This window comes from Bombus flavifrons, chromosome 7, assembly GCF_040668555.2.
Source record: "Bombus flavifrons isolate JBK064 chromosome 7, iyBomFlav1_principal, whole genome shotgun sequence".
Taxonomy (NCBI): domain Eukaryota; kingdom Metazoa; phylum Arthropoda; class Insecta; order Hymenoptera; family Apidae; genus Bombus; species Bombus flavifrons.
The window spans coordinates 9,084,476-9,109,934 of NC_138448.1; the positions used below are offsets into that span (position 1 = coordinate 9,084,476).

Sequence of the window (25,459 nt, forward strand, 5' to 3'; positions counted from 1 at the left end):
TTTAGCCAACGTTGCAGATACCTTCACCAGAAGCAAATGATGCATTGAACGATATAACACTATTGTTTGCAGCGAACGTTATATTTAGAGTTAACAAAGTTAACAAAGACAATGTTAATAATATTTAATCAAAAGAATATATAACTACATTTATTTTACTAGATTATTGAATCATCATGTAATACATTAATTTTAATTTTAAGTCAGTAAAATTATTGTATTTATAAACTAATTTCGTATAAAAAGTATATGGTATTATTATAAAATGTTGAATTTCCCATTGCGTCTATATGATAATTTCTAATTTATATATTTGTTCAGTCCAGACTGCAAAAGTTTATCCATTTGGGAAATTTAAAGGCACAAAAATCCACAGAATATTTATAACATTGAAAATGTATAAAATATTCAAAATGTAATCTTCATTATAATACTTTATATTATGGAATTATGAAGAATTGCTACAGTTTTAGGTTGTTGAAATCGAATGAAGCAATATATAAAATCTGTTAGTTTATACTTCGCTGATTACATCATAAAACCTATATGTAATACAGGTTTTAAACAGCCAGTTTTGCAATTTAATACGTATATCACATAATCTATACGGAGCAGGAAATTTAACTATAGACCGTAATTCACTTGTAACTTGTGATTCACGTATTCGTATCAGCGTACGTGCCAAGACATTTCAATTTGTATTCATTCATAGTATACATGCAACTATTTTAAACAGCCTATCTTGTAGTACACCATAAATTTGAATCTTATTCAGGTTCTTCACACACACATCAAATGTAACAAAATGTCTTTGCATTGTGTATTTACGATTATTCTTCAAAATGTAGATTAGTATAACAATACCTTCATAAATAATGATAATAACAAAATAGTAAAACATTCGTATTATTTTAATATCTTTTATTTGTGAGTAGATAAAATACATGAAACATATAAAATTTTTTATATCATTAAAATTATAATTATATTATAATTAAATTTCACGTTAAGCGTTCAATGACAATGAATAATGTACTCATGATATTTATTGAACCTTATATGATTTAATTGGTAATTAAAGATTACTTGGTAATTTTATTTATTACATCTGTTTTATAAAAATTAATCGAGTATAACTATTTTGTTTAATTATATACTACATGCGCCAGTTAAACATTTTTACAATTGAAGATATCTAAATCTTAGAGCCTCTACAATTCTTCAGTAGATCGCGATAATGAAACAAGAATTCAAACAAAGTTGGACAAATTATCCTCACGAATTTGTTTAATGATATATGCTCATCCGTTACGGATTTTTGCAATTAAAGATACTTGAATATCGTTTTTTGAGTTCACTATTAGATTATGATAACGAAACAAAGATTCAGACTCCTTTGAGAGACGAATAGTTTTCGGTTAAGTGTTAAAGGAATAAAAAGATATGATTCCCATAAATTAGATCTTGTTGGTAAATAAAAGAAAAATGAATAAATGCAAACTTTCATGTTATTATTGGAATGAATTTCACAGTTACAACGCCCAAAGAAGAAAACTGACTAAGTGACATAAAATTCGGTAGTGATCACGTACGAGAATTCAGCTTTCCAGATGAATATGCGTACATTTGATGTACAGTGAAGATCCATTGTGATCATGCTACATATAAAAATCACGTACAGTTACTTCATCCTCGAGTACATAAAGGAGTACGAAAGGTCAGTCCTCTTGGAATTCACATGCACGTACTTTTCGACCAAGGAAGCTCTTACAGTAACATCACGTAACGCCTGAGCAGGGAACAAGTCCTACGAGAAGAAAGACCTGTCTTCCTTAAATAAAATCTGCTCGCTATCTTGAAGCTACGTATGTATGTTGACCGTGAAGTCCAATCCTCTGAGTCACCGAAGAATACGAAGCATTAACGAGCAATTGAACTAGCAGCCAGCACGAGAGTGTTTTATTTCTATGTTTTTTTCTTGGTGGTGCTATAGTTTGGGAGAGAAGAGTTTTCTCCTGTTTCTATCTCTGTGCTTTATCTTAATGCGTGACTTTTGTTTAATGGATTTTATCTTTTATTAGTTATTTACTATCGTAAATATACGCTATGTAGATAATGTTCTGAAATGATTCAAATGGAGCTCTCAACTCTATTGTAAACGTATTCTCTTTCTTTTTTAATCATGTCATAACTTTGTGAAGAATATAATATAATTTGTAAAAGAAGTGTATAAGAATAGTTTTATGTACTATTGTTATTAAAATTTATTTTTGTTTAAATTTACAGTAAATAGTTAATAATTATGTATTGATTTATATGTGTGAATTGTTGTAATAATTTATAATATTTTAATCTCACTACGATAAAATCTTTCTTTTTCGTTTGCCATCAAAAGAACAGCGTTGCAATATAATTTCAATATAATTTAAAATTCAAAAGAACAATAAGTTAACAAAGTAAATGAATGTATGAATTCGTGTTCGTATGTGTATAATAAAAATTCGATTTTATCAAAATTAAGAGAACTTTTTCAGGGACCAGGACGTACACATATGTACGTGCAACAAATTTCGCAAACTATTGTATAACCGAAAAATTGCATTTATATATCTATGGATGTACATAATCTACGTTTGATGTGCATTTGTACGTTGCTTAATGTACATTTGACCATATAAAAGGTATTACTAACATTGAAAGGTGAAACAATGAAATATGTATGTACATGTAAAAAAATGCATGTATATGTTACAAATAAATACGATGCTGTGCAAATACATTTTCTAACCACTATAAATAGTTATATATTTAAGTTGTACAAAATTAGCAAAAAGTGAGTTACTGTAAGTAGTTACTTACCAGCTAAAAGAGTACAAGAATATAATTATATACTAGGTAACGATCGTTATATATAAATATAATTTTTTATATATTTCACTTTTGATTTAAAAAGACTTGAGAATTTTCAATTGAAGTATTATCTAATTTTTAATTTAAATCAAGTCCAAAAGCGTACAAATACAGTGAGCGACATCTAAACACAATTGAAGAAATACGATTAGTTACTGGTTCAATGAACTGAACTTACGGTAAGTACGTCCTGTACCTCGTTTTGGTACATGGATACAGGCAATACGTCAATAACGCATATGCTTGCATAGTAAACGCTTATACATAGATTTCCCTGGGAAATTGTTCTTTCATTAAACGCATACCACGTGCCACGTTCCTCGTCTGTAACACTACCGACGGTATCACGGATAGAGAAACGTCGGTAGGTTATCTTAGTCGTCAATAACATCTGCGCACGATAAAACAGGAAAATTCATAGTTCGAGAACTAAACTGACAAACTTAAGTGAAATAGAACCGCAAGATTTGATTTGTATGTTTGATTGTACGAATGTCTTCTTTTTTTAGAAAATCATACTACTGTTTTAAACTCATCTACTTTTTTCCTGTAAATTCTTATTAATTTCTTGTTATAAATAATAGTATAAGAAAATATTCATAATGTAATTTATTAAATTGACAAATCAATTTCATATGAAATAAAATGAAATATTGGGAATTATTTCATCATTTCCGTTTACTTGAAATGAAACGAAAAAGACAAAAGATTGAAGATCGAACATCTTTATAATGATCTTAGTAAATCCAATCCTTCATTACGCGTGTTTTCGACGTGAAAGCTGTTAAGTGGTAAAGCAACATTCATAAATCGTATCTGTAATCGATTCTTTGATTATCGTTAACGTTCGGACAAATATTTATTGGTTAATATGTCGAGAAAGTTATTGATGTATTTAAATATACAAATGATGAATAAGATATATTTTAGAAACGTGTCACAGTACGTATAGTCAATGGAACTGTTATTAAAACTTTTTCGAAAAGTTACAGCATAAATATCACAAAAGTTAGTTTCTACGTAAAAATATAAATATAGGATAAAATTACAACGCATCGTATATGGAGTTCAAGGATTATTATCCCTTATATAAATATTATTCGGTTAGTGTTATAGGAATGTTAATTGCCATTAGTAACAATCTTTTATTCCAAAAGAATAATTTATACATATTTTTGGGCGAAAACATAATATGCATTCCTTTATGCATAATAATATGATAAAACGTGACGAAATATTTTTTAAATACCATTTCTTAATTAATTAATTGACTAATTGTTAATTAGAAAGTAAATACATAATCAAAGAAAAACATACTTTATGCAACAATATATTATCAACTTTTCTGGAACATCGTAAGAAATGTGTACATTTTACTTTTCACAGAAAATAACTTGAAATCTGTCTACATTTAGTGTAAGCAATGGAATGATAATCAAACGTATGAAGCATATCAAAGAGTAAGAGATATTCTTACATCACAATAAATTCTTCTTTCTTGTTATTCACTGAAGAAAGAAGGAAGTGTACAGATATACAGCTTTCACTTAAAGTTATTATACGAGTGAGAAAGAAAGTAGACATTATCAAATAAGCAATACCAGTAATACTAATTAAACCGGAAAGGTCTTATGAAACCAACGATTGGTAGTCATTTGCTATTTCCTTTTTCTTTTGCATTTTTCTACGTACTTTACATATTGAAGGATATAAACCGAATGCTTTTCATAAACGTGAACGGTGTAATAACTACGTGAAATCTTGTTGGAACGAACATAAAATTCTAATTATAGTTTAGTAAAAAATAAACGAGGATACCAATATCGAGTTTTAAAAACGTGTATTTATTAATTCAATTCATTTATTACAATACAAGATTATAAATTACTATATTCTTACGTGCTAAATTTAATTAAGATTTAAGCTTGGGCATTATTGAAATAAAACGTTTGGAAGATAATTATTCAAATATTTGAAATATGGATCTCGCTTGATTACATGTTACGTATTCAATTATGTAAATAAATACAGATTAGTTTATTTGCATAAGTAAATCATTTTTCGTCGGATTATTTTATCTTCCGATCTTCATCTTCCATTTTTCATTTCTGATATCTTGCATTTTAATAAATACTTTATGAAATAATTTTTTAATTCCATAATTTTATTATGCTAATATTGTCATGTTTCTACATATCTCGGAAATGTAGATTTTACGGTATGTCGCGCTGCAGATTAAATACAAATTAAATGCAATGACAAGAGTATGTAACGTTTTATCGTCTTTTCTTTATCTTGACCGTTCTCCTTCTTTTCTTTTTAAATATGTTTATTTTACACGCAGCAATTATGTATAACATTATTGTCACTGAGCCGGTAAATTTCTTGCATTAATACCTTATTCTTTCGGCTGAATGTACACGAGTGACATTTTATCGCGCTATCCCGCTGCGACCATATGTCTGTCTTTGTTGTTCTCAATAGGAAAACAAACAAAGAAATACGGTCGCAGCGGGAACGCGCGGTAAAATGTCGCTCGTGTGCTTTTAGCCTTAAGTTTCCATTTTAATATCTCATCTGCTGCTATTATTCGAATACCAAATTATACCGCAGCTCCACATAATTATGCTGATGGAACGTTTCAGTTTTCTCCCGGTCAAACTTTATCAGTATATTCTATGCTCATAAATAAGAGAAAACTACCATGAAAAAGTAGATGGTTTCGAGTTTTAATTAAAAAAATTGTAACAGAAGCTGCTAAACTATTCACAAACCCACTATCGTTCTCTTTCCATTTCATACATTTGTTATAATCTTGTAATAAAGCTTTGAACTCGACGTATAGTTATAACACAATTAATTCTTATTTATTTATTTATATAGAATATATTGACAAATGGCCAGAGTAGACTGGAATACACTATGTAGTGAATATTTTTTGTATATTTGAATATGCAAAATCTTCCAATTACTCCCCGTGAATCGCACGAAAGTAAATTTCTTTATTCCCATGGTCAGTGTTCAACTTGTCAAAAAACTTACTTATCGCTATAAATTTATTGAAGGAAATTCCAAAATGAATTAAAAAGAAGTAACAATTACTACATCATAGTTTTTCTACACTCTTCAATTTGTCGAGTTAAATTTATTTGAATCATTTATATTTCATCTACCGATTAATGTATGTTCCGAATAGTAATTTTTCTTTCTAATTTCTTCGTTCGTATAAAACCACATTAAAAAGGAATTCGAATCTCAAACGTAAATAAAAGTCTAGCATTTGCCGTTTTCGAATCATGTTTCCCGATTTCCAGCTACCCATCTTTGTTCCCAGAAGCACGATTCTGTGGACGGGTGTCGAAACACAGGTGACCAAAGGATACAAAGAGGGGAAATCCGTCGGTGCATGCCTCGGGGAACACGATGGGCTGAATTTAACTCCGAACAACCGTACGTTTTGTGGTATTCTGTGTACGGTCAGTGCTCACGCCGCAGAACGAACATCAGACACCGATCTGTGCGCGCCTGTCTCGGTTCTACCTTCAGTTTGCCGTCGTGAGTGTACCTGAACAGGTGACTGATTCGATCGTTCGATAAACTGCACAATCGTCTGTCGCCGATAGACGTTCCACACTTATTTTCTATGATTTTTCTTCCGAATGTTTCCAATAACTTATCCGTACACAGACTCTAATCGTTTAGCGCAAATACGATCGTCACTATTCTCTGTATCGAAGGAAGTTCGTTCTCCCGATTGATTCTAAGCAGTATGCGTTCTCAGTATTTACAAACTTAAATTTCGATTGTATATTTACAATGTCTGAGAACTAACGAAATGTAAACACAACGAATGCGCATTGAACGAGGATACAGAAAAATTGAAATAAAGCGTAATTCATTTATTGTGGAATAAATATTTATTTGTAGCAATAAATATTTATTTAAATACTGCAAATGTAATTTCTAATTTGCAAGTCATATAATATGTATTTAGATATCAAGTATATTTAAAGATATTATGAAATTAGGAGACTTTGTTTATTCTCGCGATTCGATCGTCGTGAGTTCGAAGTCAACAGCGCCTGTAAACAAAGCCGTGAGGGTGATCGACTGCCGTGTGGGTAAATGGAGTTTATTGCCGTAGGCGAACGTTCAGTATACCGGCGAGAGCTCACCTGGCCAGGCGAACACGCTGTGTCTGTTGCACGGTTTATCAGTAACACGCTGACAGACGGCGGCGAATCTGAAACAACGAGGCTGCTTAAGCAAAATATCGTTTTACTACGAGTCGACAAATAGTTCTCGATAAAACGAATCATTGCGCACAACGAATCTTCGATAGCGGGTAACAACGATTTTCTGAATGATCGCGAAAGTGAAATAAATTGTGTGACTCTCGAGTGAAGTGACATGTTACCAGTGAAAGTTTAGAAAGAACAATTTATTGCACAGTGTTTACCGAGACGTGGTTTCGTTTACAAAAGAATCGGTCGGGACAAGACATTGAAAAGTGCAAGTATAAGAAGGGAAATGGAAAATTTGATGCAATTTGAGAGTAAATAGGGATCCTCTAGGAAGATAGATATACGAGGAAGAAGGGACATGACGCAGTAAAACCAAGGGGACGATAGTTTTATGAAAATCGTAAGTATAATCGGATCAAAGTTTTCCAAGTTCGATACGCTTGTTCGTGTTGCGAAAGTTTTCAAAACTCTGTTATTCGTGATTTTTGGGAAGTTCGGCAACGCTTCCAGAGAGTGACAGGTATAGGTTAGACAACGCGTCTATCGTGAGTGACGCGCTTCTGCGAATTATGTCAGTGCAGAATTTCGTCGGTTTTCTGATATGCAATTAGTACAGTGTGCAGTTACATACTAATTCCTTGAATTGAAATTACCATAGGTAAATTGTAAAATATAATACATAATTAGACTTCGTGTGTGTGAAACGTCTGATGAAAATTCTAATAAATGTGATTCTAGTAATAATTTGGATATTTTCGATAAATATCTATCTGTATGAAAATTTCTAATGGAAAGTTGGCTAGTAAATTCTTAAGGGGATTGTTTCTTATATTCTCCGATTATTTATTATAATTTTAATTGTAATTGTACATATGTGTATGATTCGTTCCAAAAGACAAAATACTAATACACGTAGCAGAATCTTGTGTGGAATTATATAGTTCGGATATAAATCTAAATTGTTTATTAAAATAGTACATTTTATGAATAACAGAGAATCGTACGATATATTAATAGGTACAGTTGTATAATATGCTTATAAAATTACATATGAAATCTCTACTTTCCATCGATTATACATCGCTATTTAATACGTACTCTTGTTGTTTGATATCTTCACAATCTGATGTACTTTTTAATAGGATTATTATGCCTTTATATTTTTATATGTTTATGTTTATGTCTGTATATTGTATACTCATAATACTACAACTGTTTCTATTGAATCGTTCCCCAGATACCCAGAATAGCTTAAGTGAAGTAATTAATAATATTTTAAAGTTAGTGATTCTTAACCTAACTTAAATTGAATCTGAATCATCTATGACCCAAAAATAACAGAGTTAAGGGTTAATATACAATGCTATAAATTGTTGCTGCTATTAATATTATTATTATTATACGTATTAAATATACATTAATAGATATCTTTTAATAATATATAGATGTATAGTATAGCTAATGTTCTTTCCAAATATTATCACATATTGAATATTAAATGTAATACATGAACTGAATTTGATTGCTGAAATGATCTTGCATAATAGCATATGCTTTACGCAGCACAATATAAATTGTGTAAGTTGTACGTGCTACTTTATATTATACCTACTTTATATTTATACGAATACTTTATATGTTTGTTCCTATGTTCGTTGGCAAAGAAGAATTCAAATACACAGTTAGGATGTCAATGCTGCAAAACCCGAACGCGATTGCCGGTGTCCTCAATTTTTTTCCCAGCACAGCTATCAATAATTAACCACTAATAATCGTGACGCAATCTCGAATGAAATATAAGGACAGCGGTTTAATTATTTTTCGCCTGTGCTACATAATACAATGACATTACGAAATCTCATTTCTCTTTTTCACTTACGACTGGAAATTATTAGGTTCTTTGTAATGATTTCTACGAGGTGTTTTCTTCCATGGGAGAATTCGTTCTCACGGAGTACATCTCGCTTTATATAATCGCGTCGAGCCCTCAGTTCCTCTTGAAGACGAATCTTGAAGCATGAAAGGCAACAAATTAGATTGCACATATGAAAGTAATAAAATGTGTAATAACGAAATAACGTAGATGGCTAACCAACGTATATACCGCGCGTTAAGCATTTTATGAAACTCGCATTTTATCTTTGCATAACTATGCAGAACACGATATAATGAGATAGTGTCTAATTATCAATAGCTGCAACTCGTGGGAATACTTTTCATTATTACGATCGTACAATTAGGTTTCGAAAAAACTGTATATTATGTTAATAACACGCTTTCGTTCAAAATTGATTCTTTCGTGATTTTTAAAATCAATTAAGTATTCTCTACTATATCAGCTATTGCATTCTCATTTGAAAGGGAGATTTACCGGAAAGATTTGTTTCAAGGAAAATGTGGATTTACTTTTATAAGAACCATATTATGTACGTATACGCATAACAAAAACTTGATAGTCATGTTTGCTTTTATTAAGCGTTTGAAACCTCGTGCAAGATTTATTTCGGCTACACCATAATGTTTACAATATCTGTGTAGTCTGAGAGTACAGACAGTGCAATATTTCGTTGCTTCAATGTTAAAATTATTCATTCTTTCGACGATGTCTTAAAATTTTAAATCGCCAATTTTTTAAAATTGTAAATATATAAGCAAGTCAAAATGATCAAAGTATTCGTTTAAACGATTACAATTTCTATATTCAAAGGTGAGTAAAGTTTAATTCTCTTGAGTTGTCTAATCGTTGTTGAGCGATGTGGATTGATGAAATTTATCTTGTTTTGTTTCTTTATCGTGTTGAAATATTAGATCTCTACGTACGTACTTTATCAGATATTATCAAATATCTTTCAGTGTATATTAATTTGTGTATTATTTATATCTTAATAGAGCTTTATTCTTAAATTTAGTGTATTACCTATAGGTATATGATTTTATACAGTTTTTCATTCATTGTTACGTGAAATATTGTACTTTCTGTTTAGTCGATTCTTTTTATAAAGTAGTTAAAACCATGTAATTACGATAATTGAAAAGTGGAACGATTTAATCTATTTTAACAACTTGAACATTTGTCGCAGTTTTGATTCGTTAATTAATTGCACTTTTAGCTTTGTAATGAAATGTAGCCTGTTTAGTTAGTTAGAAATACGGACACTGTTACAGCCAATAACTAACTGGCTTCAGAACTGTAACACGATAGGAGCGATCAGTGTCCTGTAATTGATATCTTTGAGAACATTATATGATGGAAACATTTTTTTATATTTACATAATCGTTACAGTAAATAAAACACGTGCTCGTAAATGTTATTTTTCCTTCGTACTCTGTATATGCACAGAGCAAAACAAAATACATAACACCCCGTGAAAGAAATTTCTCACAGTTCGATATTCTTCGTCTTTGATTCTACGCTCATCCTATTAGAAGCTTTAATTTTATTAAACTCTCGTCTCAACCGTAGAACACGTTTACGTCGCTCTTATATATCAGAAACGATGAAACCTGAATATAATCTCTAAATCATTTCCTATTGTCAGTTACCAACGCGTCTCAGGAAATTTCATTGCAACTAACTAAAAGAAAAAAAAAAAGAAATTACTTCACATTCCGGAATACATCACAAGCATAAACCATACAGTACATTAACCTTTTTCAAGGAAGTTATATCAAAAATCGTTACTACCAAGAAAAGAGCTAAGTGGAATTTAACGCAAACAACTTGCTACATATACATGACGAACATTCCAATGTTTTGCTCTTGATTGTATCATTCGACGATACATAAATTTCATAGTTATAGGAACGTTACAGCGCGTTGGAAAACGCGATGAGATCATTTTCCTAACTGTAAACCAGCAAGCAGAATGAAAATTTCTGAAGTCAGTCGGCACGGCACGAATCGAAACAATTATCATCGTAAGCTGTAATTTATCGTCGGTAAAGCATGTGCATTACACATTAAAGAGAGAGCGGAGGGGGAGAGACAATCGTGCACGTATCAGCGATGCGAGCCGGCCGTCACGCAACGATGTATCCTGTATGGGGTGAATTGGATAGCAGACGGTGGTATGGGGTGTGTCAATACCACGTGCGGTGTTATCATTCGGAAGCATGCATGGCAGGTGTAGGAAATGACGTCACGCACCTCGGAGTATCCCTGGTTGAAACACGACCTTACTGTCTATTTTCGACGGACCACCATGCATAAAAACTTCCTCCGCTCTCCCCAAGTGAAACACACACAAAGGATGTCCTTGCCTTTCGAATTAACAACATGGTGTACCGTGGACAACGGTAGCCATCTTTTTTTTTCTTTTTCTGCTTTTAATTAGTGTTTAATGTCGCGTCGATTCTTTTGTTTCGAGATTATGTTGGAATTTCCTCTTTCAATGGTTGTCTATAGTTGGTAATTATGATTCTATGATTAAAAAGATATTATTGGTATGGCGAGAGAGCGACACGGAGAAGCAACTTTTCCAGAAAAACAGTTTAAAATGGAAATCGATAAATTTGAAGCGACAAATTACGAATTGCTTGATCGATTTAGAAATGAAAAAGATGTTGCTTCTTTTACAATTTAGCCGATAGTCTTCGGATTCTGAGTGTTTCGAAAAAAATGTTATTTATGTTCGTCTTTTATTGTTGGGAAAATGTCGATGTTATTCTTGAGTGACATAATATTATTTGGCAATTGTGATACTGATATTTTGGTATATAAATATCTCGTCTCTAGAATTGACTTTTTTTAGAGATCTCAAAATTTACGGTTTTGAAGATGTGTTGCTTTCCCAGTAAACTAACTATATGTACATTCATATAGGAATACTTTACATATATTTGCAAGAAAAGAAAACGCTTTCGGATTAATTTGCGTTAATAAAATGTTCGAGAATTCCAATAGAAGTGAAATATTGTAAATTGTCTAGCTTATCTGCGAACTATCGAATAATTCTCTCGTTACCTTTTTTCGAAATTTATCAATTATTTCCGTTTAGGAATTCACGTTCAGATAAGTAGATTCGACAGACAGTTCATTTAATCGGGCACTAATTAATATTTCGATATAAATATTTGAATAAATGGACTTGCACTGTACATATATTTTATTCTATTTTAGACGTTAATCTAACGCTGAATTGGTTTTTTCTTTTTTAAGCGATAAATGATTACTTGTGCCTATGGAGTTGGAAAGTAGTTGAAGGAAAAGAAATAGCAGATACCGTGTTTAAAACGTTTCTATCGCTACGTTGTCAGTATCCTATATTGTCATAATAGAGTGCCGTGTTGGAACTAGGTCGAGTCTTAAAATTTCGATTGATTGATACGAGGAGCTAAAAAAAGGGCCATCGTTAATATAGGTATGTTGTGCTTCTATATATGTATGAATGTACCGAAGATTCCAGGGTCATAAGGAAAGTTGCTTGCTAAAAGAAACCGTGAAACATCATGCAATTTATATAATTGTTATAATAAGTTATAGAAGTTACAAGTGATAAATACTCGATGTTATTTTTTCCTATGCAGAGAATTTGAATTTCCACGAAGATAGTATTTATATAAAAAACTATTAGAAAAATCAATTTCCCTAATCCATGACAATTTACGAAGCTCGGGATTAAAATTATCGCTCCATAAAATTTGATATTTTATTTCTAATCTAATATCACGTATAATATTTATTTATTTATTTCAAAATATAATACTTTGGACTTACGTAAAAGTTCAATTTTTAATATTTTTAATATTTTCTATACTTTTGTAAATTTCATACGATTTCAATATTTTCATGTCCAATAGAATTGTAAGTAGTATGGACACCTCTCATATTAGACATATTGGCAACTGTGAGGTATTGTTCTTTCTGAGAATAGGAATAAAAAAAGGTAACTGTAAAGCATAATCGGTGTACTATCGCCCCAGTTGTTACGTTACTTTTTTCGAGTCGTATGAAAACAACGAACCTTTAGAATGGTCTCCTATTTAGCAGTCTTAAAAGTCAAGAGCGTGGCCGACACACTCTGTTGGCAAGAGGAACACCACACAGCATATATGCGTGTGTTCGTGAATGTGTTCCCGAAGTGTCGAACCATTCGTGAAAAATACCTTCGCATGTACATTGAAACCACTCATTACGTTAATCGTTTATTGCACTGTAGAAAAATGGTCAAACATTGACGTCACAAGCTGTTGCGTATCTTTGTCGTTATGGTGGATTGAAAAAGATTTTCAACACAAAGTAGAGTACGTATTGTACAGTATGATAAGGTATAATTGAAAGCGTTTAGGGAAATATACTTACAGTATAAGTATACCAAGAATACGTGATACGTAGACCACGGATTGCTATGCATTGATAGGAAATCTGGAATTGCAAATTTGCAAACAATGCGCATAATATGAAGACACGTATCGAGTATCCAAAATATAGCGCTTTCTATAAGACTTGGTAGGTAAAACAATTTTCTACGGAGGTTCTACTTTTTTAATTGTATTCTTTAAAATACCACAATGATCGCGATCTTATAAGTTGTAAAGGTATATTTGTAATTCGCAAAACTATTTGTGCAACAGAATTCTCCAAGCTGCGATTTGTAACTTGTAAATCTACTATTATTGGTAACTTATTGCGCAAGAGAAGAAATGATATATTGGAATACATAGACTATGTTCGTTAATTAATGTATGTATCTGTAAGTTTGTCGTATATTACTATGCAGTTTATATGTGATACAGTTTATACATATAAAGTATGCATTTTTTCAGTCAACGTCTGATAAGATCATCTGCGTACGATTATGCAAATTCGTATCTTAATAAACACGACCAAAGAAATGGAATGCAAGCAGTGATTTGCTTTACATATTAAATACCATAGCTAGTATTTTTATGTCCTTGCGTATTATATGCATTTTGTGTAGCTTTACATTTTTTAATTTCTCATAAACGAATGAAAATCCGCAGTCTACCCATAAGGTTATCGTATACGATCGTTGTATCGGTGTCTTTTATTCGCACGACATCACATCCAAGCCACTGTATCTCGTTTCACTTCACCTTAACAGAGGGTAGTCTTAGACTTAAACACGTTCGGCTTTAGCGTGTGGTTTCAACGCCCCCTTTGATATAATTATCACGCGATGGTGTTCGTAGCAAGAAAAGTGGTTATGAACAGTAATTTTGAAAAAAAAGTTGGTCATCTCGGTCACGACTTTTTCTCTAATCTAGATGCTCTTCGAGACTGAATTAATGATGTTTCGTAATCTGACTTAACTATCTGGTTTCCGGGCATCGGCCTTGCAGACCACTGACCACAGCCGGATGCTCTTGCCCACGAATGGCGAACGAGTAGCCACCGAGGAGAAGCCAATGAACGATTCCTTAATGAAGTTGGTGTGGTTCAACAACCGTCAAACTCTTCATCTCGGATTAGTCTCATTTGCATTTGTTACTTTTCATCGATCGCGTGTTAATTGCTTGCTAATATTGTTGGTACACAAGACTCGCCATGAATGAAGCTTTTGTAAATGTTGGGAAGTGTACGCGCTTCATCCTGCCATTGCCTTCGAATTTTTATGCTCTGATCACTCTTGCTTTAACAAACTTTCATATTTTCCGCAGACTTCAGGAATTTGTTAACGATAAAAAATTGGATCGGAAATGAAACGAAGAACGTAGCTAATATCGTTCGTTTTATTTAACTGTTTCGAAAATAATTTCTTGGAACATTTATCTTATAGCAGTTGTTTCGATGGAATTTGTTAAAAGAAAGAGAATTTCATAATTTTGTCAGGGATAGCTCGTAATAAATTTCAGAATTATCATTAACGATGATCAATAGTAAGTTTCGCAATAACTATCATTAATAATTATCAGATAAAAGAGTTTGAGCGAAGAAAAGAGCAGAAGTTTAGTTACAGACGTACATTAATTTTTCGAAAAGGTAATTATGGAATTTTAAATGGAAGGAAACGTAGCAATCACCTCTTACAGTTATTGAATAATATAAACCTATGTACTTTAATGGCTTTAATGGAAAAAATGCTTACTTCCTCGTATTAATTAAGAAAATAGCTCTGGTATCCATTTCAATTAACTATTTATCAATCTCCATGATATGCTCTCTAATTGTTATAGTTTCTTACATTTTATATCAGTAGTATTATAATTATAGCCAAGTGAAGATATTCTTTTTTCCACATAATTCTTTCATATAAGATAGAATGTTTTACTATAATATGAATTACTAAAAATATACACGGAAATTGAAATATACAAATGGAAAATTAGAACTAATAAATTCTAAGAACAATTGTAACATAAATTTACAGAAATATTTTATCGATTATTTACGATAAAACATAGCGTTCTTTGCATTAAATTTATTAAAGGTATTCATATACTCTTTCATGTGCTCTTTCTCAAAAAGGGTATAGAAGCTGTATCTTTAAATAATATACATTAAATGTTTATTTTTGTCTATAAAATAAAGAAACATCTAAGTAACCACATTATATAAAATATCATGTATAGTAGTTAAATAATTTTTCAGTACTGTCCAAATTAATATATCATGTAATGTATGTATCATTTTTGTGTAATGAGCAGACAGACGGAAGTGCTGATTTGATTTGAGATTTTTAAAATTTTAAGAAAGATTTATTAAGTCTACAAAAAGCGGAAATAATATGTATGCAAATATTTATAAACTTGTGCTTTTGATTCGTTAATTGATTTAACGTTCTAAGATTTAATTAAAAACAGTAGCTTTCTTATTAACTGAACAGCTAGAAAAAGAAAATGTTTCATGTACGATTTTTCTTCGCCATTATCATTTGAAATATGTATTACGTTTGATATATTAAAGTGTTTCCTGAATTTACTGAATCTTTAAGTTATTGCGAATATTAATAATACAAATGTTAATGAGTGATTTAAAAATACTTTGAATCTCATGTACTTAACAGGAAATTAATTTAAAAATAACTCCAAGGATTTAGAAATTATACATATCGATATAAAAGCGTTCGATTTAAGGAATGAAACTTCATATTTGAAATTGTGAAAGAATTTGGATATTTTCACGTCATCGTTATGTAGTACGAAATAAATTTGTTCGATTAAGACTTATTTATGAGTAAAAAAGACAAGTATATTTGAACATTTCAGGAAGTTATTGAAATCGTAGAAAAATTGAAAGAAATTTTATAGTTTAGCATTTTTCAACGACTAAAAGTATGTCGTCTTCACCGACAATCATAAAGTCGTAACAGATATATTATATTATATGTATTCCTTGTTTAATGACTTCAAAGTTACATGACTCCGCTATGATTGCTATGTTTGAATCTGTAATTATGCTGTTATTAATTAGAATATCACAGGTGTTCCAGTGTTCTGATTAACTGAGCTATTTACTTGAAATAGTAGCCGGAGAAGTTGAATATCCGGAGATGACAATTTCAATACTTTGAGCTTATAAGACTGCGTTAACTTTCTAGTTTAAAAAAGTTCGTATGCTTCGACGGATTTAATAAAGCAAAAGATCGTAATAAAAATTGATGGTTTTTGAAAGTTACTATCAAAGAAAAATACTTTCACAATGTAATTGTCTTTTTCTAAAAAAAAAAGCGATGTGGTTAAGTGGCAAAATCTATAATGACATATCCAATTTTGCTTATTTTACGACATAGTAGCTTCAAAATGAATTCAGCCATGAAGAGACAATGTTCCTAAAAATACAATATGTTTAGTAATTGTAGAAAAATATATTTGTTAATTGAAGCTCACTCAACTCGTTAATGTTCTTTCTTCGATAAGATCAATTTTCTGAATCTTCGTAAGGACTTCCTGATATATCAGATCTTTCCATCTTTTCCTTCTCTCAGTATTTAAATATTCATCGACGACAATGATTTCTTAAATTATTTTTCGCGTATTAATATCTAAAATATTAACACGCTTTTCTGCTTTAACAATTTTTTATTATTAAAGTAATAAGAATGAAGTATGGTATGATAAATGATAATTAAGAAATGATAAATGTTCGATATTTCCATTATAAGGCAGATTTAATTTGAACCTTTTCGAAAGATCAAAGTGATCAATAGAATCGATCATTAGATCAAGTTGGTTAATAGAATTTAACAAAGCAAAACAAATGGGCAGGTTTGCTTACTGTTACTAAAAAGGGGAGTTCGTAGAACAAATCATCTGTAACGGAAATTCGAAGAAAATGAAGCGTGCAATTGATGCTATGGATCGGTTTCTTGGAAGACAAGAACTCGCTTTGTTTTTTCACGCTTGTATTACGGTTATGCGGTATGATGTATCATAGCCGACATCGTGAGAAACCAACTGAGACTCACTTCCGGCGAGCTTTCACTTTGTTTAATTTTCCTTGTGGTCACTCGTGGCTCTTGACAATCTTGACATTGAACACAACGCACTTCGTTGCAGACAGAAATTACACGGGAAACAGTTTATCACTTGCCAAATTGAACGTAACAATTGCAGAGATAATTATTGTCGAGACTTAATATTGCAGAATTCAATCTCTTAACAGAACACATCCTATCGACGATAGGATTAAACATTATATATAACGATTAGAATCCATGTGTAAGATTACTGTCTTTACTATATCGAGATTAGTTTTATTTTTCTTCCTTTCTCTTCATATAAAATAATAAGATAATAGATTTTTCTATATAATGTTTACTTGAAAATATTAGAATTTATAATGTAGTAACAGTTATAATGTACGTAGTAACACTGGAAATATTATTATTTGGTTCTTTTTCTCCTTCTTGTTTTCAAAGCTTACTAAGCTTATGAAAAATGGAGCAGTTAGGATTAATCAATGGTTGATACAGCGCTAAACTTAATGAAGAATATATATGAAAAATGCACATTCGCTTTTAACAATAGCTGATTTGCCTGTTCAGAGATTAGAACGTTCCTGTAACGTCAGTTTCAACATAAAATATAATTTCAATAGAATCATCGTTTTCTACTATTAACTAGATTAGGTAAAAGAATTCATTTTTTAATTGATATTGTCATACACATTGGAGTATAATGACCTATTTGTACAGATAAACTTGATCTTCTTAGTAGAAAATTGTCTACTATACAGGTTTAAATAAATAAAATTGCCTTTTTATTATTTACATAACAACAATTTTTTTAGGTAATTGGAAAATGATTCAGATTAAATAACGCTACAATTTTTTAATATCAATATCTTAGTAGGTATAATGTTGGAAACAATTATTATTCTTTTTATACTGTAGAAAATAAACCACTATAATTTATTATATATTTTGCAAAAACCTTTGCGTGTTATAATTTTTTACTTATTAAAGATTATATCGTCTATGTTCTTGCACATTATGTGCACTTTGTACATATTAGTACTTTCCAATCTCCTGTAAGTGCATAAAAATCCGCGGTCTTCTACGCAAATATATTCGCTCAAAGTAATGGAAACATTTAACAATGACAATAGCGAGGCGCGAGGAGTAAGATCTTCTAAAATCATGTCGAGAAAATATTCTATTAGCCGACAGGTGAATTTTCACTATTTTTCACTCACCAGGAGAAATCAGTACGCGTGCCTCAAGAAAATCCATAACCTTTTTCTAATCTTGCAACCGGTTTACTCGCGCTTTCCTTCTGGCCGAGTTACCTTTTCAGCAGGGTGTAAGACGACGGTTCGCCTCGATTCTCGATCTTCCCTCAGCACGTTTTCTCTGCTCGACCAATTACGGCATCCTCTGTCTTTAGCGTTGCACCATTAAACTAATTAACTGTAGGATCCGTGAAAATTCCTCGAAGTCGGTTCCACCTAGGAAAATTACACGTTGCCGGATTAATGCGAGCGAGAAAGTGACAAGCACTTGGAAAGTGGCGCATCGTAATATGATCGTAATCAACCTGATTTCTTTTACGAGGTCGATTCATTTATATCGACTATATCAACTCATATACATTAACTATATATTTTTGTGAAAAAGAAAAAACGATTCATTTCGTTCTATGCATGTACGTTTATACAAAGTTTCTCCGCGTATCGAAACAATCTAATTTTCTAATGACCTCGCTATTCATTTATTAATACGAATGTGTTTCATATTCTTATATACACGATAATAATGTTTGCTTGGATGCTTCACCGAACATCAAGCGTTGTATTTTGCATTGTAGATCATTTCTTAATTGACTATATTTCCGTTGTGAAAGTCAAATAAAATTAATTGTTATTGTAATACAAATGAAGTTGCTTGTTTTAAACACTATTTGAAATGAGAAATGTAGGATGTTCTCAATGTCTTAAAAAGATGAGGGAATTTCAACCTAATTTACTCGGATATATAATTTGTCTTAAGTTAATCATAATATCTTTGTAGCGAGTATATTCTGAATAATAAGTGAAAAAAAAACAATATTTTTATGAGAATTCATAATACTCAATAACTCAAACAAGATGTTAAACATTACGCTTTTTGCAATAATCTCATTTTAATTAAAAAAGGACATAACTTGTATTAATGAAACTGCATGTTTCTCTTACCAAGAAACAAGTTTAATTTAATATAATTTTAGCTCGTTATTTTAGAAAAATATTTGTAGAATATGCAGCCACACAAACACGCACACAATTTGCTTATTTTTCTTCTCTTCTCCAACTTTAATGTAAATATTCTTAATTTATAAAATAGATATGTCTCATTCATAATAGATATTCTCATTCATAAGAACTTCTGCATAAGATCGAATACGTTGATATATGTACTTACGATTCAAACTAAAAGTGAATAACGTTTTTATATTTTAAAGTAATTATACATTAACAACGTCGAACATCTTTAACTGGAATGTGTGAAATATGATAAAATATTATTTACGAACATATATAAAATACTATCTACGGCTTTATGCATAACTTCCACACAATGAATAAATGTTTTTTCTTTTTTTTATTTAAGGTTCCAATATCGGCACACACTTCAAATTCACCTCAAAATCGAGTTAATTTCCATTCATCGGGCGAAAATAACCATGTTAATTACACGAAGCTTGCCATCAAGATGACCTCGACGAAACCAATCATCGCGTTTTCGTGGTTGTTGCGATCCTACAAGAGACGCAGGTTTAAGTCAGAATGGCTCGCTTTCGTGTTTGCCTGCCTTTTAGCGAGTTGTTCGGCCAGGAACAATCCACCGCGTTTCCTGATCGACGGCCAGACGGAAATTGTCATTAGGTTAAAGGAAGGTCCCGATACGCCAGTTGGTAAGAACATGTATATAGAAATTCGTTGTATAATACATCGTTTTACACAACCACATACTCTTCTTACATACCTACATTTCCTGTACAATGCACACTTATCTTCTACTTTTTTCTAATATCTGTATTTATTCCATTTATTCTCATTTCAACAATCTCTATTTTCGAATTATTCTACGTACTAGAATATAAGAAGCTTGTGATTTAAAATTTGCACTTACTAAGTAATTGAATTTAAAATTATAATCGTTATAGATTGAGTGTAATAAAACATTCTCGTTATTATAAAAGGCGAAATGCGTGTAATTTATTTAGTACCAATTATACGGCTTCATAATTCTTCAAAATGTATTGATTAAAATCTTTTATGCGAAACATGTGTTGTACTATTCAACATCTTTCAAGAATATTTATGTATATATATATAGTAAAGTCAATTTATAAATTTAACGAGGTATCGATCGAATCTGGAAAATAATAAGAAAGATTTATACATCTCTTAGTAACTTTTTGAAATAATTCTTCTTGATACTGGTTGAATCATATATATTGTTTAATGAAATGTAATACTTTTACAAATTTGCATGTAGTTCGTTTTAATTCATAGTTCAGAAACAATCGTTCCGAGCCATTCTTTTGCTAATTACAATTTCTAATATTTAGTTCATAGTTCTCATAACGCACTTATTTAGTACTTAAGGAAATTCTTTTTCCTTTAAAGAGGTTTCGTCTGTACTTGAATAAATTTTATTCAGGTGAGAAATATAACGTTAAAATAAACGTGTATAGTATGTGGAAGATTATTATTAACCTGAAACAATACGAAACTAGAGTATTCACAGGCGTTTCATTGTATTATTTTCTGAATATCTAACCTAGATCAATGTGATTTAATAAGCTTTTTGCTTCAGTATGCTACAGTATATTATATAAAATAATGTTAGTTGTCATAGTGTATAAAATCCAAGCAATGATGACACTAATACCATTGGCAGCTGAATATTCTTCAGTATCTTGACTTGTTGACTAACTTGACGAATTATTCGTTATAAATTATTTAATAGCATGCAATAAGCGAAGAATTATTTATGAAGGAATGAGATAAGACAAATTTGATGCTTGCAAGCGTTACAACAGTTATTCGTTTTGCAATTAAACATATAATTACTTTCAGTCATAATAATTTTTGGTCTCGTTAATTTGAATTATTGTTAGACTATACAGCAAATGATGTCCATGTTTGAATTATTAATGATATCAATTGAACGAAAACTCAATTTATAACTATGAACGACACGAATAACATAAACATAAATATATTAGAACACGTATTTCGCTTCTTCCTAATTAATTAAAACAGCAAAAATCATAAAAGACGAGTAGAAATTGATATTTGTTTAGGACTTATTTATTATTATAGTATATCGCTTTAATCACATATGATTATTTAACTGCTTTGAATATTTTCACTCCATTCTATTACATACCATGAAAAATCGCACAAAGTGAATAATGCTGTTAATGAAAATTCTTCTTCAGTTCTCATGTAGTTTTGCAAAAACAGAATTTTTTACAAAATTCCTCTGCGATTAACTTGTTTCTCTCATTTAGCATCTCGTTTGATTAACACTTGCATATATTTTGCAACATTCCGATCAATTTCTATATTCTATACAGGAAATTAAAAGATATGTAATTATTATTAATAATTATATATAATATTTAACGATAACAATTATAATGATTATAATTATTAAATACAATAATTATCTGTTTGAAACATCACAGATCTACACTTCCTTTTTACATTAACTATCTTACAAAGATTACACACCTGTACACTATTCATATATACAGCCCAATCAGCATTTCTGTACATTGAAATTAATTACGCCCTTTGTTCGTTGCCGTATCGTGTTGCGATTCGTGCCAACTGGTTTCTGTTGCAGGCAGTTTAATTTACAGGCTTCGCGGCGTCGATCCTGACGGTGACAGCCTGACTTTCGGCGTTAGAGATCAACCTGGCAGTGGTGTGATTCGGGTCGAGAATTTTAGTCCAACTGAAGCCAATATTTACTTGAACAAATTACTGGACAGAGAGGTAATTCGTTCTCGAGCCGGTCTATTTCCTTCTAATGATTCTATTCGCTTGTCAGCAGCGAAACTGTTTCTTTGAGCACCACTTTGAATGTTTTGTAACACCTTTGAACTTGATTATTCCTTTCAGTAGTATTATTATGTACTACTTTAGCCATTAGCAATAAACATATAATTACTTTACGAAGTCAGCAACTGATTGACGATATCATAATCAAATGTGGTAATATCACTGATCAGCAAAATTTGTATCATTCTTACAAGTTGTACGTAAGAATGGAAATTGCTTAAAGCGAACTATTGCGCAATTCCATTATGTTATTGATCCTGCTCAAAAGCAGACAATATACAATTTTGTAATGTAAATTCAGTAGAAAATTACAGCAATGTATTAAGATTCACCCCGATGTTTAAGTGACATGTAAATTTTAAGACTTAGAAATTATATTCTTGAATTGCAGAATTTTATATGAAGATAAAAGTAGAAGGAATATATTCAAAGAAATTCTGATAAATAAAATTCGTCAAATAACGAGTACTAATTTTTATGCCGTTAATTGGTGTATTTAGCATTGTTTTTTAACATGCAAGTTGTCAGGCAATACATCTTCATTTGAACGAAGAAGCACGTTCCCGTACATTTCTCCAAAACGTAAAAAGGCAACTAAGAATAGTTCTTCGTTCTTACCTTCACCCATTTTGCGATATAGAAAATAATTTCTACGTTCGCTCGTTCGACGTTGTGCATCTTGCACGAGCGATCCTCCTTGTTCGAATATCTTTCACGCATCGTAGGACCGATCATGGTAACAGCAATATCGAAGACATTAAAGAGAAACTCAGGGACGAACGAACGAGCTAAAGAAGCGTGCAACTAGTGATCTACGCTCGATGATCTATTCGTGGAAGTTGTTATTTTGTCATCATCGTCTCTCTTAAATGTTACTATTTCCGTGCGGTTTAATTTCTTGTCGTGGAATACCGCATGTCCCGTGATTATTGGTTTGACGATGCACGTATCCCGATGGTGATTCTCGCGCCATTGGTTTATAATAATAATAATAAAAAAAGTCTGCCACTTTCTAAGTGACAGGGTAGTTTGCATGTTATCAAGCTTTCATGATCATCCGACACTCCCAACTTACTTTTTTGACATTAAGACGATACTGACGTAGGAATTCTATTAGCCGCCTCTATGTGATACGCTACATTTTTCTATACTTGAAAGTAATGCAAAAAGATGAGTTTGCCGTCACATACGTTATTAACATAATGGGCATTTGCAACTTTTTTTTGTGTAAGCTATATACAGGATGTTCCTTTCAAGTGGGCTGAGCTATGGGGTTTAGAACAATAGAACAGGGGGAAATTCTATTAGGCAAACTTAAATCGTTTCCAATGATGCATAGCTTATCTTTTTAAGCATTTGGTTTTAATTTTTTAAATTAAACGAAACTTCATTACTTTAGATATTAAATATTTATATTATTCACTTAGAAAGCAAAGCAGAGATACAAGTTACCTGTTCTAGGATTTTTTCGTCAAATGGTAACAACCATCGCATTATGTGTAAGAGACAGTCAAAAAATAAACTTCATTGCTTATTAAAAAAGAACTCGGATGTACAGCAATAAATCAAATTTTATTGTTTGAGCGATTCTCAAATTTTCATCTGAATTCTGCGCAGAAAAAGCTACAAAGAGCATTTGTGTCAAAAAGATCGTATCAAAGTTTAATCATCGGATTAACTTTGAAAATTGAATAGTGTTAATCGCTAATATCATTTAACCATTGCCCACTAAAGCGATACAAAATATTTGATCAAATAAATAAATACATCAAGTTTAAATTACAATAAAATCGAACTTCTTTTTTCTAAATATTAGAAACTTTCGTTCACCAGAAGCAACAAATTTGAAACTACAAAATAGCAATATGTCTAAAAACTTCGTTGCGCTTGTCTTTTTGCCAGGTAAGGGACGAGTACGCGTTAGTGTTGACTCTGACAGATGGAAGACTCGGTGAAGGAAATTTCATCACGCAAAGTTTACTGCTTCTGGTGGAAGATGTTAATGACAACGTGCCAATCTTCCGTCCACATCCTACTTCCTTGACGCTTCGTGAAGACTCCGGTCCGGGTATTTTAACAACGGTCGAAGCCACCGATGCGGATTTAGGAGCACATGGTCAGGTGGTTTACTACCTCCAAGAACTTGACGGTGATAATGACGTGTTCAGCGTTTCCACTGTCAATGGAAAGGGTGTCATCCGCCTTGTCGGCCGTCTGGATTACGAAAAAAAATATCTATACCAGTTGAGAATTCTGGCAATCGATCGAGCAATAAACGAAAAGGTTTGTGTTTGGCGTTGATCTAAATATGATGAAATTGCGAGTTTTTACAATCTGTGATAACATTTGAAATTGAAATATCTTTGTTCGCTTTGGCTTGCTCATACCGTTCGATTTGTGGATACAGTTAATATAAGTACGATTTATATGTAATAGATGGAACGTGTTTTTTAAATATCGTGCCGTATATCTTTACAATCGTGTCAAATTCAGAAATTTAATTGTAATGCATATTCAACAGCGCATATCTTTCTCGTCCTACTAATAAAAATTACGCTAAAGTCGCCGATAATTTGCGGCGATCACGAATTTAGTCGAAGTTCTCTCGTGATTGCGTCGAGTAAAAAAAAATACAATTATGGAAATCAGTTTATAACACGTAACAAACCGAATTACGGTCATAAATTGTGGCTTGCTGCGGAAACTGTTAAGGTACCATAATGATGATCCAGAAAAACAGAAAACATTTCCGCCACCTTTCCAGGAAGGACTTTGAGGTTGAATTTTAATTAACCAATTGTATGTAAATAAGGTAAACGGTTCTTCTTGGCACTTTTAAAGCGCGAA

At 31.5% G+C, this 25,459-nt stretch overlaps 1 protein-coding gene across 2 annotated transcripts in view; it reads left to right on the forward strand.

Annotated features, from left to right (window-relative positions):
• Positions 1-6,445: 6,445 nt before the first annotated feature.
• LOC138181741 (cadherin-23) overlaps positions 6,446-25,459 on the forward strand; it is a 33,033-nt gene continuing 14,019 nt past the window's right edge. The window contains exons 1-4 of one of the 2 annotated variants that reach the window (XM_069116863.1): positions 6,446-7,554; positions 20,145-20,448; positions 22,395-22,546; positions 24,515-24,895. In XM_069116863.1, the coding sequence (XP_068972964.1) occupies positions 7,546-7,554; positions 20,145-20,448; positions 22,395-22,546; positions 24,515-24,895 (846 nt within the window). In that variant the 5' untranslated portion in view covers positions 6,446-7,545. The remainder of the gene's footprint in view (positions 7,555-20,144; positions 20,449-22,394; positions 22,547-24,514; positions 24,896-25,459) is intronic. The other variant, XM_069116862.1, reaches the window with a different exon arrangement.